The sequence below is a fragment of the Aplosporella prunicola genome, assembly GCF_010093885.1.
Source record: "Aplosporella prunicola CBS 121167 unplaced genomic scaffold K452scaffold_14, whole genome shotgun sequence".
Classification (NCBI taxonomy): Eukaryota; Fungi; Ascomycota; class Dothideomycetes; order Botryosphaeriales; family Aplosporellaceae; genus Aplosporella; species Aplosporella prunicola.
In genome coordinates this window covers 42,369-57,311 of record NW_022983542.1, presented here as the reverse complement: position 1 = coordinate 57,311, position 14,943 = coordinate 42,369, and the positions used below count along the sequence as shown (strand labels likewise).

Here is a 14,943-nt window from a genome sequence, read left to right as displayed (position 1 = left end):
GAAAGTGAAGAGCAAAAGAAGCAGATGGTAACGAGCTGGTGCACCGCAAAGCCACCCCCGCCTGCCTCGCAGTGCTCCTCCAGTCCGCGGCCCTTGATGATGTCGATAAATTGAAAGGTTCCTAGTTAATCAATAGTACTCGGCACGGTCCGCTAGTGCCCAGGAACACGCATCACCACCTCACCCTCTCGGAACATGCAGCCCAAACTTAGAAGTCAGGTGTTCGAATTATTGTCCCCTAAAGCTCTTTGAGAATACAGGTCCGAAGAACAAAACAGATCGGGGCCGTGAGTCGCCGACCGGGGCCGTGAGGCTCTTGTCCGGTTGGCTGACCCAGCAAAATTGGAACTGCCTCATCCAGTAGCAGTCAATACATAGCCACACTTACTTCTCTGCCACCAGTGCCTTTGCGTCCTCGACCGCGCACCTCGCCATTCTCTTCAATGTGCTCTTGTGATCCGTCTCGCGATACCTGTCCCAATGGTCCAAGCCTTCCTTGGCCTGGATGGACAGCGTCTCGTATCCCTGCTTAATCACCTTACTCACTTCCCTCGGGCTGAGATTCTTGCTCTTGACCTTGCCCTTCTCATCTCCCTCCAACAGTGCATAATAGTGGGCCGACACGCTGACGAGTGTCTCGATGTTGTTCGTGCTCGATTTGGTCAGGTCGTACGCATCGCGGAACTTTGTCAGGATGTCGCCTGTCTCCACGAGCTTGTAGAACAGGTCGTCGTACGCAGCCGGGTCCGGCAGGAATGATTCGCCCGTCGATAGTGACAGCGCAATCACGTTGACCACATCATTGATCAGCCGTGACGAGTGTCCCAACGTTTTGATGTCTGCCGCGTATGTCGTCAGGAATCGGATAAACGACAGCAGCGATCGCCACAGCTCCGACCAGTGGTACACTGCGCACGTTAGCAAAAACTCGTCACCTGCCACGGTCACACATACCAAGGCGTATCCGGGACCTTCCCAGGAACGAGATAATGCGCAAGATCAAGCCCAAGGACTGGATGTAGAGATCCGTGTCGAGGCGGCGGCGCAGATTATGGTTGACGCAGTCGATCATCATATCCAGCAAAACAGTCGCCAGCACGCGATCGCCCTTGACCACGGGCAGGAAAGGCTGTCGCTGCCGACACAGCCTGACTAAAGTCTTGCTATCGTCGCTACATACGCGCTTCACCAGCACCTGATCCTCGATGATGATTTGCAGAATAAAAAGATTAAGATGCGCGTACAATGTTGTCCGCGTCGAGCGATGCGCGTGCTGGCTCAGATACGACGTCAGCGACAGGAACGCGCTAAACGGCGTGATCTCCGTCTTGTCCGCCGCGGGCATGTTGACCAGATTGAATCCGAACAGCTTGTTCGCGTTGACAAAATCATATGTCGAGAGCAGCAGAGCCGCCTCGGGCCCAGGAAGTGAAGTGAAGGCCGATTGCGCCTCTTCCGCAGAAAGCACAGGGCTACTCGGCTTGGAGCCTGTCAGCGCACCCAACCCTACCCAGCTGAGCGTACCTCCCAGGGTCCAGCCTTCGGGCAGATCATCCTGTACCGCGACGTACTTGTCGCGCGCCTCGCGGCACGTGCTGCCCAAGCACTGGACCGTCTTCTTGATCGCGACGTCGTTGACAAAGTCGTCGAGCCGCAGCCGGTACGGGTTCTGGAACTCGAACTTGTTGTAGTTTGACAGCAAACCAAGCAGCACAAACGGCTCAAACGCCTCGCTGCTCGGGTCGGAGTCCTGGATGAACTTCATCAGCGCCGGGAACAGGTCGCGGTGCGTGAAGAAGGTGATGATGCCCGTCTGGTACGCCCCGGAGGTGATGGACAACGCAACCCGGATCGCCTTGCGGCGGATTGGCTCTGCCGACAGTCAGCACGCAGCTTCAAGTTGCCATTGCGCCGGTATACTCACTACTCCGCCCACTACGTATAATGACATCGAGCGCGGCCACAAACTCGGACAGGACGGCGTCGGCGTCGTCAAGGCCCGCGAGCACCGAGAGGATGTCTGACGAGGGATTGGTGTATTTCTTGCTCAGTACGGCGCCTAGGAAGACCGTTAAAGTCTGATAGCGTAAGTCGCGCGGCTCGCGGCGGCGGGAGTGTCTGGTCTGGTCTTACATCGAGGGCGATGTCGTCGGCAGGCGCGCGAGCGGCCTTGATGCGCTGGATGGCGCGCGCGAACAATTGCTGGGCGGGGGCCTGGTGCGGTCAGCGCGGAAGCCGTCGAACCTCTCCCTTTCCCCTTACCTGCAGGTGTAGCAGGGCGTCCGGGCTCAGGTCGGCCAGGACGCGTCGTAAGCTGGCGGGATCGGGCTTCAGCAGGAAGAACTCCTCCCAGAAGCCGTCCGAGTGGTCGGCGTCTTCATTGTCGGCGTGGAACAGCGTCTCGTAGAGCTGCACGACCTTGGGCTTGAACGAGTCGGGGCGCGACTGCTGCGTCAAGGGCGAGGGCTCCATGGCGGGTGGATAGTGTTGGAGTCGTCGTGGCAGACTTCGGGGTTGGCGAGAGACATGTGAAACAGATCGTCATTGCTCGAATGCTACTTAGCACAGTACAGATCTATCCAATACTACTACAACATGCCACCCTCATCCGCCGACGCCGCGCGTCTGGCCACTCTGTCTCCTCCGAATCCATCCTTCCCCCTCACATCCGCCGCCCTGCTCATCGCTCTCTCCGGCCCCTCCTCCAGCGGCAAAACAACCCTCGCCCGCCTTCTCCGCGACGCCCTCCCCGCCAGCTACATCTTGCACGAAGACGACTTCTACAAGACCGACGTTGACATTCCGCGCCGCGCCGACGGCGTGCAAGACTGGGACTGCCTGGACGCCATCGACGCGCCAGCGCTGCGCGCCGCCCTCGCCCACATTCGCGACGCGGGCACCCCGCCCCCCGACTTCGTCAGCAAGGAGGACCAGAATGCCGTCGGTGAGTGCGGCGTCGACTCCGCGGCCATCGAGCGCGCAGCCGACCGCTTGCGCAGCTTTTTCGCTCGCCCGGACGTCCGCGAGCACTGGGCCGAGCGCCGCATAGCCCTCATCGATGGCTTTCTGCTCTACTCGAAGGAGATGGCCGAGTTAGGCGTGCGTGATGCTTTTGACATTAAGCTCTTCTTGCGGACGTCGCACCAAACGGCAAAGCAGAGGCGCGAGGCCCGTAGTGGCTATGTCACTCTCGAGGGCTTCTGGGAGGATCCGCCGGGGTACGTCGACGACATCGTCTGGCCCAACTACGTCAAGGACCACGAGTTCTTGTTCAAAGACGGTAATGTCGAGGGAGAACTGGACGAGGATGTGTGTCGGAAGATTGGCATCCAAGGCATGCCCAAGGAAGCGGAGGGGAACATGAGTGTGTGTCTCGAGTGGGCCACTGGGGTTATCATCGAGAAGTTGAGTGAGCAGTTGGGTGTCGGCACAGACGCGTAAGCTAAGCACTTGCTGAATGTTGATGCTGAATGTCACAGTGAACCAAATCATGTTTTATTCATCAGACGTCTAAACGTTCATCTCATCTTTTTATCTTGTCCCATATCTAATCCGCCTACAAGTTCTCAAAGAAGAACGTGGGCTGGCCCGGCACCGCCTGCTCAGCGACCTGGGGAATGCTCTCGCGCTTCTCGTCCTTGTTCTCGCCGCCAACCACGGTACCAGCCTTGCCGCCCTCGGACACGCTCACGATCTCGACGACCTTGAGCTTGGGCACCGTCTGCTTCAGACCGGCCACCATTTCGCACAGAGTGTCGAGCTCGCTGAACGGCAGCTTGCGGTCAAAGACCTCGTCCGGCTTCTCGCCCGTGTCGAGCCTCTTCTTCAAACCCTGGACGAAGGGCATGGCCTTCTTCATATCGGCCTTTTCAATCTCCTTAGTCAAAGCCTTGGTATCGACGACGCCCATCTCGCTGAACTTGACGCGCACCAGCTCAAGGTAGCGGTCTTGCCACGAGGGGAACGAGGTCGCGGCGAAGATGGTCAGCTTCTTGTCCTTCTTCGGGTCGAACTGGACGTTCTTGCCCTTGGCCAGCTTCTTGACCTGCTGACCCTCGGCCGAAGTGATGTTGGACGTCGTGTTACGGACGTACTCGCGAGCCGCGGTAAGGGCCGCGTCGGGCGTGGGGACAGACGGGTACAGCGCGGTCTGGATGGTCGTAGGCTTCTTGAGGACCTCGAGCCAGACGTACTCGGACCAGTGAGGGGCGACGGGCGTGAGAAGGAGAGCTTGCAACTCGATGTAGCGCTTGGCAAGGTCGGCGTGCATACCGATGCCAGCCGCCTTCGTGACTTCACGGTAGAAGTCGCGAGCACCAGTGAAGTCGAAGAAACCAGACTTGAGGGCGAGCTTGTAGAAAGTACTGTCGAGATAATTAGCGCGCGTTTCTTCAGAGAATGATGGTCCACTTACTCCTCATAGTGCTGCTTGGTCTCCAGGACCAGGTTGTTGAGCTCGTTCTCAAACATACGGTCCCACAGCAACTTCTCGCCGGTACGTTGGATGGTGTCGGGGTTCTTGGCCTTGCCGCTCTCACGAATCTCCCTGTACTTTTCTTCCGAGTCGACAAGGTGCGCGTCGGTGACCATCTCCTCGCACCACTTCCTCAGCTCGAACAACTTAAGAATACTGCTGTTGGCAACAGTCTCCTCGAAGTTGGCGTCCTCGATTCCGTCACCGGCATCGGCAAGGGCGACACGGGTCGCGTCGGCACCAAACTTCTTGACCGCCTCGCCGAGGGTCAGGAAGTTACCCGTGCTCTTGGACATCTTCTCGCCGTTCAGCATCAGATGGCCGTTCACACGGAAGCCCTGCGGCCAGTATTGCTTGGGGAAGAGGGCGGTGTGGATGTAAAGACAGAAGGTCAGGTGGTTCTGGATCAGATCCTTGCCGGACACTCTGAGGTCCAGAGGGTACCAGTACTCAAACTCCCTACGCATAGAGTCAAGGTCCGCCTTAGGAATGTCGGTGTCGATGGTCTCGGTGCGGCAGAAAAGGTAGTCCCAAACCTCGTCGGTCATCTGCTCGGGAGCAATAGGCTTGCTGGAAATACCAGGCGTCTTGCCGAAGATGTCGCCGTGGAGGTAGTGGGCGATGGTGTAGTAGCTCATGTAGACAGTGGAGTCAGACAGAGACTCAACCAGCTGCGAGGGGTCCCAAGGAAGCTTGGTACCAAGACCGTAGGACCTGGAGCAGGCCCACTGCGACAACCAGCCAAGCGTCATCTTGAAGGCGTGCTGCGCCTCGGGGTAGAAGGTGTTCATGCTGCCCTCGAGATGCTTGAGAACGGTATCGCACCACTCACCGTCACCGCCGTTCTCAGTAGTACCGTAGTTGAAGAACCACTGGTCGAGGTAGGCGGCAACGCACTCGTCACCCGAACGAGACATGACCTGTCCGTCCGGCTCGCCGTAAGCGAAAGCAAGGCCAGCGTCGAGCAGGGCCTGGCGGACCAGCGGCTTGGCAACCTGGACGGACTTGCCGGCATGCTCGCCGTGGACCATGGTGCCCTGGTAGAAGCCCTCCTTGTAGGCCAGTTCCTTGGCGTCAGCGAGAAGCTTCGCGTCTTTTGGTGAGTTGATCTTGAGCTTCTCAACAAGGAACTTGGCGGTAAGGTCGCCGTAGCTGGGAGTCTTGATGATGGGGATGATCTCCAACTCGGCCCACTCCTTCTTAATGCCGTAGTAATCGGCCTTCTTGATCAGATCCAGGGTAGTGGCGTAGTCGTCAGGGCTGTCAGAGGGCACGCAAGTGACGACACCGGTACCCTTGGTGGGCTTGACCGTCTCCATGGGAAGGATGCGGATGCCGTCCTTGTGCACGGAGAGCGGCGCGTCGACGAGGGTGCCGACCACGTCCGAACCATGGAGGTCGACGACCTTGGGGAAAACACCCCACTCGGCAAAGATGTTCTGGAAGGACATGTTGCGAGCCGCACGGTCGGACACGAAGTAGTAATCGTTTTCGTTAGCCTTGAAGATGCCGTACTGCACCTTGGGACCGACGAAGCAGCACGTCTGGCCGTACATGGTCTCAGGACGAAGGGTAGCCGGAACGAAATAGACGTTGGCACCAGCGGGAAGCTTGTCGCCGATGAGCTCCTTAGCCTTCTCGGGCCATTCCAGGACCTTCATCTTCAACGCGGTGTATTCCTGAACGGTGACACCCTCCCCAGAGCTCCGGTCATGGTCAAGGCAGGCCTGACCATCCTTGGGCGAGTAGACAGTGTAACGCTTGCCGAACTTGATCTTACCCAGACCCTTCAGGCGGTTCATCTGCCACCTAACAAAGGCGTCGTAGTAGGGGTTGGCGTCGGTGGTGACCATGGAGCGCCTCCAGTCAACGCGAGCGCCGAAAGAGATGAGGTCCTTCTTGCACTCCGGCGGGAAGTACTGCAGCCAGTAGTTCGGGTCGGCAAACTTGTGGATCTCGTCCTGGGGGATGCCGAGAGCAAGCATGATCTGGAACTGGTACTTGGTCTTGACCGTCTTGGCGGCGGCCTTGCCCTTCGTGGCCTTGAACTTGGTGACATCGGACTTGGTGGTCTCCTGGGTCGGAGCGGGCACGTCGTCGGGCTTTCCGGCCTCGGCGACATCGTCCTCCTTGCAGCCCTCAAAGTTGTTGCCAAACATCTCAATCTCGCGCACCAACTTGTCGGCACACGCCTTGATGGGCATGCCGGTGCAGTGGTAGCCCTGGGGAAACAGGGTTCGTTTGCCCTCCATCCTGGCGAAACCGGCGGCGAACTCAATCTTGGAGGCCGTGAAGGAGTGGCCGGCGTGGAGGACACCGTTCATGTACGGGTAGGCCATGGTACCCATGAACTTGGGCTGCTGGGCGCGCAGCTCGTCGGCAGCGATGGAGCCGTAGGGCACCTCGGCGGTCGAAGGGGCGTTGGCCTCGAAGACCTTGGTGTCTTGCCATATCTGCTGGTATTTCTTCTCGGCGGCGACGAGAGTGTCACGCTTGTCGGTCTGCGCAATGGGTCGTCAGTGGATGCAGCGGGACGGCGCGGCGGGGCAGCGCACATTTTCAATCTTCAGCGTGTTCTTGGAGCTGTTGCTGGGGTCCAGCGCATCCAAGGTAGCTTTTGCGGCCGACATGATGACAATGATTCTCGGACCGTGAGCAAATCAAGGACCGAGTGCGCCTTGCGTGGGTTGAGTCACTGCGATGAATGCTTTTGGTGGGCTGCCTGCCAAGACTGAAGATGATGAAGGCGGTGAGCAAGCGAGGCCTGCGGGACTGCCTGGACATCTCGGTTTCGCCCCGTCTTGCAAACCACTCGCACATCATGTTGCGTACGCTGGTCCGGAGGGGCGCTCAGCCAGGGACAAAGTTTCCCTTCAATATCCACAACAATCCCTACAAGGCCAAGCGCACCTGGCCACCAGACTTCACCAAACTCTCGCCCAAGCACCAATTCCGCATCGAGCGCAAATATAGGCGGAGGACGGCGCTGAAATGGGAGCGCCCAAAGTGGACTAAAGCCGTGAAGCTGGCTCAATGGGGGGCCATCCTCTGTACGTGATTGAACCGGATGATCCGCGATGCGTGCTGACGTAGGCCTAGTCGTTACCGTCTACGGAGTGCTCTTCATGGATTGGGGCAAGGAGTTCAAGTCCCGTAGTGACAAGGAGGTGCAGCAGCCGTTCCAAGGAGTAAGCTTGCTTGTGATATGTCTACTGGTGATTGGGGCTGACTATTTTCAGATCCGCGACTGGTATAGGCGGACCATGGATTCGATCTGGACCAGCAGCTCGAGCCAGAGAGGACCATCCACGCCAGACTCCAAATAGACAGTGTCTTCATCAAATGCTCCTAAAGGAGCTCTTTGCCAGTCACATGACGGTTGGCTTCCGGTGACATGCACACCATTTTGATCACGCGTCGCAAAGCTGGGGAAAATGAATTACTTTCAAGCCTCAAGCAGTAGTTGACGCACTGAAGGATGTTAAAATGCACAGAAATCTCCCCTCAAGAGCCGACCGATCAAGGGATTGCGGATTGATTGGGTCAAGAAGGAAGGTCTGGCCGTTCGGCGAACTGGCTCCTTCTACTCAAACACCGCTGCAGTTGACATGCATCGATTGTCGGAAAATCGACTTGACGAGCTGCTCAACATCCTCCGTTATCGTCTTTCCGAAACCTCAACAGCACGGATGAAACGAAAGGCCGTTAGAATAAAGCGCAACGAATCGAACCGTGCCGGCCTTTTTGGTCAAAGAAGATGGGCCCGGCTCCACTTTGGGGCTGGATGCGGAGGTTTGCCCGTCGACAGCTAGAGAATGACGACCTTTTCATTGCAGTGAGAGCCCGTGGGTCTGACGATAAAGGGCCCCTTCTACAGATGCAGTTGGAATGACACGTGAGAGTTCGGTGCAACGAAGCCCGATAGTGGACATCTTACGGTTGGAATGAGGGAAACCCAGCCATGTCACGGGCCTGAAAGTGTCTGCGGTCGAAGAGACAGTACTTTTATCGCCCAATTCTCCATGGCCAGGGCCGATTCTAGCAAAAACGGCTGTCCCTGGACGATGTAACGGATACTTCCCATGTGGAGCGCGGCTTTTTTCCTTGTCGCAGTTGGGCGGCATTTGACGCAGAGGCCGATAAACGCCGACGCTCCGTCATGTTGGGGCCCCGCCCCCCGCATGGCGCCCAGGGGTCTTGTGGGGTGCGGCGAGGCGCTACAGACGGATTGCCAGGCCTCACTCACCATCGTACGCGATTGTCTACTAACACCACAATCAATGTCGTCGGCTCTATCGGCCGTCTTCGAAGGTCCCGTCGCAGGCGTTGATGTAACTCAAGGCAAGCGGGCTAGCAAAATCCAATGGTAACTTCTATCCGCCGTCCGCGCCGTAAAACTTGCCCAGTCGACTAGTGCCCATCATCATCTCCACACTACGTATCAGCCGCGCCGCCATTGGCCGTCCCCACACGTCAGCCATGTTCGCGCCTTTGCCTTCACACCCCGCTTTGCGGGCTGCGTGACAACCTGCCGCAACCGCTGAAAGGGGATAACTGGAGCGTACTTGCCCTCCATTCACAATCACACCACGTTCACGCCGTCATCTGTAGATTGCCTGCCATGTCGTCGAACACTCCAAGGACGAGGACCGGCTGTCAGGTATGCTGGCAATGACCCCCTGTCCCGGTATTTGGCGCTTCGGCTAATGCACTTTTCATCCACAGAGCTGCCGTGTAAGGTGAGTTGTGACAACACACGCCTAAAAGGACTTTACTGATCATCTATATGATCAAAGGCATCTGAAGTGTACGTGCCAGCCCACCTAGTCCAGACTGCCGATTAAATTGCTGATCCTTGATGCAAAGGTGATGAGCAGCGACCGGCTTGCTCGCGATGTACAAAGAGCGGCATCGAATGCATCCGCGGGTACAACATTCGTTTCCGCCACGGCTCAAATCCAAGGTACTTCCTCCCACCAGCTGTTGTCGCCCAGAAAACAATCATTCTTGCGCCGTCATCGTCGCCAGAACTCCCTCGCGCTGACTCCCGCACAGTGTGGCGAATGCCAAAGGATCGGGGCTGGGGAAATGCGACTATGACTTTTCCAAAACCCAGCCTTGGTGCAGAACCAATTACAACCTCAGCTTCATCGACGAAACCCAAGAGCTCGTCAATATATATGAACACGAACGGGAGTCTGAAAATGAAGTCACCATATTGACACCTCCCCACTGGGGTGGCAGCAATCGCTCTGCGCCTGAGGCTGCGACAACTTCCAGCCCAGGACTGCAACGTCCAGGACGGCCCCGGACGCAGTCTCTCGCAACTACTTTCGGCGAAGTGACTGCCTCTCCCAAGCGGCGCAAGTTGAGCTCGCCACCATTTAGTTTTGGAGACTCTTTTCACGGGTCCCCTGGAGAGTCTTATACATCTCAGGTCTCTCCCGGCGCACAAAGAACAAACTCATTGATTAGCGAAGGAATCCAAGTCCAACCTCGGAGTTCGATAGCCATCGTCAGTCCCGAGTCGCAAGCTGATGACCACGTTATTGCGGTCGCAGCTGAGGAGTTTTCTCCGCTGGCTCCCGTCACTTCCATGTCGTCTGATTTTGGGGCTGCTCCGTTCTCACCCGTATCGGAGACTTCTGCCGCCTTGTCCCGGATTTATCTTGACGCTCCTGTGTGGCCTCTGGAGGAAAAAGAAGAGGCGCGGTTGATGCGTTACTACATCGATAACCTGGCGCCTTGTTTGGACTTGTGTGATCCAGACCGGCATTTCGCGCTCGTGGTTCCGCAAAGAGCGGCAATGTGCCCGACACTGCTGAATGCTATTTTTGCCGTCGCATCCAGACATCTGAGCCGAGTCAGCACTTTTGATCCGTTTGTCTCGGACAGGTACCACCAGGAGTGCTTGAAGCATCTGATCCCCCTGCTCAGCGACTCGGCCGCCATCATGGATGAAAACTTGCTCGCAGCTACCGTCATTCTCCGATTTCTTGAGGAGATAGATATTCCCATATCCGGCAACGACTCGACGAGCCATCTGCTCGGAACGCATGTATTCATCAGCGCGCAGGAACGGTCGACCATCATGGGCGGCTTGCGGCAAGCAGCGTTCTGGATCGGCCTGCGACAGGAAATCTACATGGCGTTCGTGAACCAGCGAACAATCTTGCCGAACCTGGAGCATTGCAACATCGACCGCTCGTTCGAGCCGACCAACGACTGCACGTGGGCCAATCGCATCGTCACGCACTGCGCCGATGTGATCCGGTACTGCTATGGCGAGGGAGAACGCAACGTAGCGTGTTACAACCGTCTGGTGGATTATTGCGACGGATGGTATGTGTACAAGCCGGCGTCGTTTTCGCCTATTTTCCAAAAGGAGCCCGATGAAGAGAGCGTGTTTCCCGAGATATGGCTTTTGAGCGACGCCGTCGTCACCGGCCTGCAGCACTATCATCTCTGCAAGATCCTTCTTACCGCGCACAACCCGAAGATCCCGCGGCTTGGGCCGGGCCAGAAGCAGGCTCTTCGCAAGATGGATGTAAGCGCCAGACGGACCAGGACCCGGTTTCTCGAAACCATCGCTAATGCCGTCGGCAGGAAGACATCAAGTCCCACGTGCGTGCGCTCTGCGGCATGGCCCTGTCCAACAGCCGCTGCCCACCAAACTTTGTGTATGTGTTCCAAGACCCGTGTCTCCATTGTAGCCGTACCTCACACGCATAGGACCGCATCCATGGTCATTGCACTGGCCGGCGAGCGCTTCGACAAGCGCAACGAGCAACAGGCGCTGGTGGACGTGCTCCTGCGGACGGAAGTAGAGCATGCGTGGCCGACGCTGACTGCGTAAGTCCAAGTCTTTGTTCGCCTGCTCATGACGCGTCGTCAACTGGCTATTTTCGCTGAAACAGCTGACTCTCGCCCAGGCAAGTCCATCTCAAAGAAGCGTGGGGCTGGTTCGAGCCGGTGCTGGATAACCGCATGAGCGTCGACGGCATCATTGACGCGCTGCCTGGATCCGCTTGATGTCGTGGTTCGTGACGACGTGCCCACGTTCACTGGTGAGAAGTAGGTTGACGAGAGCGGAGTAGAAATGGGGGACACGGGCGGGCGAACCGGGCGTTTTGGAGTCTTTAAGAAGAAGAAGATCGAGAGAGAGAGGGTGTGTGTGTGAGTGAGAGAGTGAGAGAGAGGAGAGAGGGTTGGGGTTGCTGTACTCTGGGCAGCGGAGTGATATCCTGTTTCTGGCCTTCTTTCCCCTCAAAACAAACGTGGCTTCACAGTGCGCAAACGAACGACGCGCCGGTGAATGAATGCCGCATTTGATACAGGCACAGCCAGTTCTCGTCGTTATCGATCGGCTTGAGGCATTGATCTCCGGCTACACGACTGGCGCTCAACAAGGCCGCCACGGGGCTTTTTTGGTGGCTTTGCACTGTCGAAGGGGCGGCGCGGTGAGGCGGGGACGGGGGCTTTTTGGTGGTAAACATAGCCTGTTGTTATTACTCCTATGGGGTTTCGGGGAGACAAGAGAGCTGATTTATTTATTATCGAATTCCGGTTTAGAGACGCAGCGGTACCAGGCACCGAGTCCCAGAACCGCCACCTAGAGACGAGGGATGGAAGAAGAGACGGCCTTCGCGGGAGCACGCGCGCGAGGCAAGTCCAAAAAAAGACGATAAGGCTGACTGACAGACCGACAAGCGAGGAAAGTGGCCCGCCGAAAGACTGCCAAATAAGAGCTCGATGGGGCAGCTTGCCCGATTGGGCGCGGCCGAAGCGGGTAATTTCCCCCGGTTTTGGTTTCCCCGGACTCGTCAAGCTTCCCCAGGCGCTGGTGACGCCACCACGATGCCCCAAATGGGAAAGTTGGGGACCGATTGGTTGGTGTGCCTGGGGCCTTTTTGACTTGCCTTTCTGGGTCATGGGAGGTGGGCGACAGCGGGACGAGCGTGGATTGATTGATATATTAGGAGGTCCACTGAGCTGGCCTCCTCCTATCGCAACAACAACAACAAGACTCATACCCCAGCCAGCAATGGCAGCACTCTTCCTCTCCAACCCCGCTCTCCAGCAGACGCTGGCCGAGCTCAGCAAGACAGCGCAACCCAGCTCCGTCGCCGACGTCGCGGCCCTGGGCGTCTTCGTGCTGGGCTCGGCGGGTTACCTGCTCAAGGACTACACGTGGGACAAGCCCGACCCGCACCGGCACGTGTGGTACGAGCGGCCGCAGCTGAAGCACAACGACGCCAGCGGCAGCAGCAGCAGCGCGCGTAAAGAAACGCGCAATATCGCGCAGAAGCTGGACGAGGCGGGCAAGGACGTCGTCGTCTTCTGGGGCTCGCAGTCGGGCACGGCCGAGGGTTTTGCCAACCGGCTGGCAAGGGAGTGCCGCGTCCGCTTTGGACTGCAGGCCATGGCGGCGGACCTGTCGGACTTTGACCCCGATACTATCGCCCTCATCCCTAGGGCTAAGCTGGCCGTCTTCATCATGGCGACGTTTGGCGAGGGCGACCCCAGCGACAACGCCCACGCCTTCTGGGACTTCCTGCACAAGCAGCAGCACCCCTCGCTGCCGGACCTGCGCTACGTCGCCTTTGGCCTCGGCAACTCCAGCTACAAGCACTACAACCGCGTCGTTGACGTCGTGGCCGCGGCGCTGGACCGCGCGGGCGCCTCGCCGCTGATGGGCGTGGCCAAGGCCGACGACGCACACGGCCAGACCGAGGAGGACTTTATGGCGTGGAAGGAGGAGCTGTTCGGCGTGTTCAAGGCGGAGCTGGGCGTCGAGGAGCACGAGACGGCGTACGAGGCGACGGTGCAGGCCGACGAAGACGAGTCCCTCGCGCCCATCGACCTGCACCACGGCGAGCCGGTCCAGCACGGCAAGACAGCGCCGGGTACGTCGTCCATCCGCGCGCTGGCTGTCACGAACCACCGCGAGCTGTTCGCCGCCTCCGACCGCAACTGCATCCACATGGAGCTGGACCTGACCGACCACCCACAACTCGTCTACAAGACGGGCGACCACCTCGCCGTGTGGCCCACAAACCCCGACGACGAAGTCACCCGCCTCCTCGCTATCCTGGGGCGGGCTGACCGCGCCTCCGTCCCCATCGCTATCAAGTCCCTCGACGCGACGCAGAAACTCGGCGTCCCCACGCCCACCACCGCCGCCGCCCTCCTCAGCAACTACCTCGAGATCTGCGCCCCCGTCCCGCGCGCCACGCTGCTGAGCCTCGCGACCTTCGCTCCATCAGAGGAAGCAAAGGCGTACTTGCTGCACCTCGGCCAAGACCGGACCGCCTACGCCGACTTCACCTCGCGCACGCACCTGACCGTCGGGCGCATCCTCCAGCTCGCCAGCAACGGGGCGCCCTGGCCCGCCCTCCCGCTCTCCTTCCTCATCGAGGCGCTCCCCCCCCTCCGGCCCCGCTACTACTCCCTCTCCTCCAGCAGCGTCCTCGCCCCCCGCCACGCAGCCATCACCGCCCTCGTCGCGAACACTCCCCTCCCGAACAACCCAACCGCGCCCCTCATCCCCGGCCTGACGACCAGCTACCTGCACGCCCTCACACAATCCCCCACAAACCCAAAAATACACGCCCAAATCCGCCGCTCCCACTTCAAGCTCCCCGCCCTCGGCAGCACCCCCATCATCATGGCTGCAGCCGGCACCGGCATCGCCCCCTTCCGCGCCTTCGTCGCCGAGCGCGCGCGCCTGCACGCCCTGCGCAAGCCCGTCGCCCGCATGCTGCTGTTCTTCGGCTGCCGCCACCCGGACCAGGATTTCCTTTACCGTGACGAGCTGGCGGAGATGCAGCGCCAGCTCGGCGGATTGCTCACGGTTGTCACGGCGTTCTCGCGCCGCGGCGACGGCGACGGACCCGGTGCTGGCGGGAGAGTGTACGTCCAAGACCGCATGCGCGAGCACAGCGCCGAGGTCGCCCGCCTGCTGGCCGACGAGGGCGCGAGTTTCTACATCTGTGGCCGAGCGAGCATGGCGCGCGAGGTGGGGAGGGTGGTGGGTCATGCTATGGCTGCTGCGAAGGGGTGGGGCGAGGTGGAGACGAGGGAGTGGCAGGAGGGGTTCAAGAGGCGGGGGAAGTGGTTCGAGGATGTGTGGGGTTAGCTTGAGATTTTGTGTGTGTTTGGACGGCGTTTAATGGTGCGTGGATGATAGGTCTTGGTTTGTTTGTTTGTTTGTTTGTAGCTATTCAATGACGACAGTGATGATTATTACCTACGTACCTATGCAAACACAGGAAGACGTCGGGAGGGTTTCGATGTTGATGCTTTTAAGTGAGAAATGCCTTTGTTTGTTTCTACCCTATGCACTGCAATCAATACCTTCCTTCCTTCCTTCACTCGCCCAGCTCAAACTCATCCATCCCATCCCATCAAACTCCACCTAGGTCCTACCCAGAGTGTGCATGCAACCGAGCCGACCTACCCTACTACCT

At 58.7% G+C, this 14,943-nt stretch overlaps 6 protein-coding genes across 6 annotated transcripts; 4 read left to right on the top strand and 2 right to left on the bottom strand.

Annotated features, from left to right (window-relative positions):
- Positions 1-210: 210 nt before the first annotated feature.
- K452DRAFT_271832 (uncharacterized protein) lies at positions 211-2,477 on the bottom strand. The gene is made up of 5 exons (XM_033539056.1): positions 2,263-2,477; positions 2,134-2,214; positions 1,925-2,078; positions 955-1,872; positions 211-908 (listed from the first exon to the last, which is right to left on the bottom strand). Exons 1-5 carry the CDS (start codon positions 2,470-2,472, stop codon positions 385-387), a joined length of 1,887 nt encoding a protein of 628 aa, XP_033396894.1. The 5' UTR covers positions 2,473-2,477; the 3' UTR covers positions 211-384.
- A 118-nt stretch (positions 2,478-2,595) lies between these two features.
- K452DRAFT_229056 (uncharacterized protein) lies at positions 2,596-3,441 on the top strand (the record flags this gene model as incomplete). The annotated part of the gene is made up of 1 exon (XM_033537012.1): positions 2,596-3,441. One exon carries the CDS (start codon positions 2,596-2,598, stop codon positions 3,439-3,441), a length of 846 nt encoding a protein of 281 aa, XP_033396893.1.
- A 115-nt stretch (positions 3,442-3,556) lies between these two features.
- K452DRAFT_228732 (uncharacterized protein) lies at positions 3,557-7,104 on the bottom strand (the record flags this gene model as incomplete). The annotated part of the gene is made up of 3 exons (XM_033536984.1): positions 3,557-4,364; positions 4,415-6,975; positions 7,030-7,104. The coding sequence occupies 3 exons, from the start codon at positions 7,102-7,104 to the stop codon at positions 3,557-3,559; spliced, it is 3,444 nt and encodes a 1,147-aa protein (XP_033396892.1).
- A 236-nt stretch (positions 7,105-7,340) lies between these two features.
- K452DRAFT_200089 (uncharacterized protein) lies at positions 7,341-7,611 on the top strand (the record flags this gene model as incomplete). Its single annotated transcript, XM_033536018.1, has 2 exons — positions 7,341-7,524; positions 7,574-7,611. Coding segments are annotated over 2 exons (222 nt in total), but the record flags the coding sequence as incomplete, so codon positions are not given.
- A 2,459-nt stretch (positions 7,612-10,070) lies between these two features.
- Positions 10,071-11,330, top strand: K452DRAFT_228673 (uncharacterized protein; the record flags this gene model as incomplete). Its single annotated transcript, XM_033536979.1, has 3 exons — positions 10,071-11,021; positions 11,081-11,154; positions 11,207-11,330. The coding sequence occupies 3 exons, from the start codon at positions 10,071-10,073 to the stop codon at positions 11,328-11,330; spliced, it is 1,149 nt and encodes a 382-aa protein (XP_033396890.1).
- A 1,188-nt stretch (positions 11,331-12,518) lies between these two features.
- On the top strand, positions 12,519-14,612 carry K452DRAFT_228793 (uncharacterized protein; the record flags this gene model as incomplete). Its single annotated transcript, XM_033536994.1, has 1 exon — positions 12,519-14,612. One exon carries the CDS (start codon positions 12,519-12,521, stop codon positions 14,610-14,612), a length of 2,094 nt encoding a protein of 697 aa, XP_033396889.1.
- Positions 14,613-14,943: the final 331 nt, after the last annotated feature.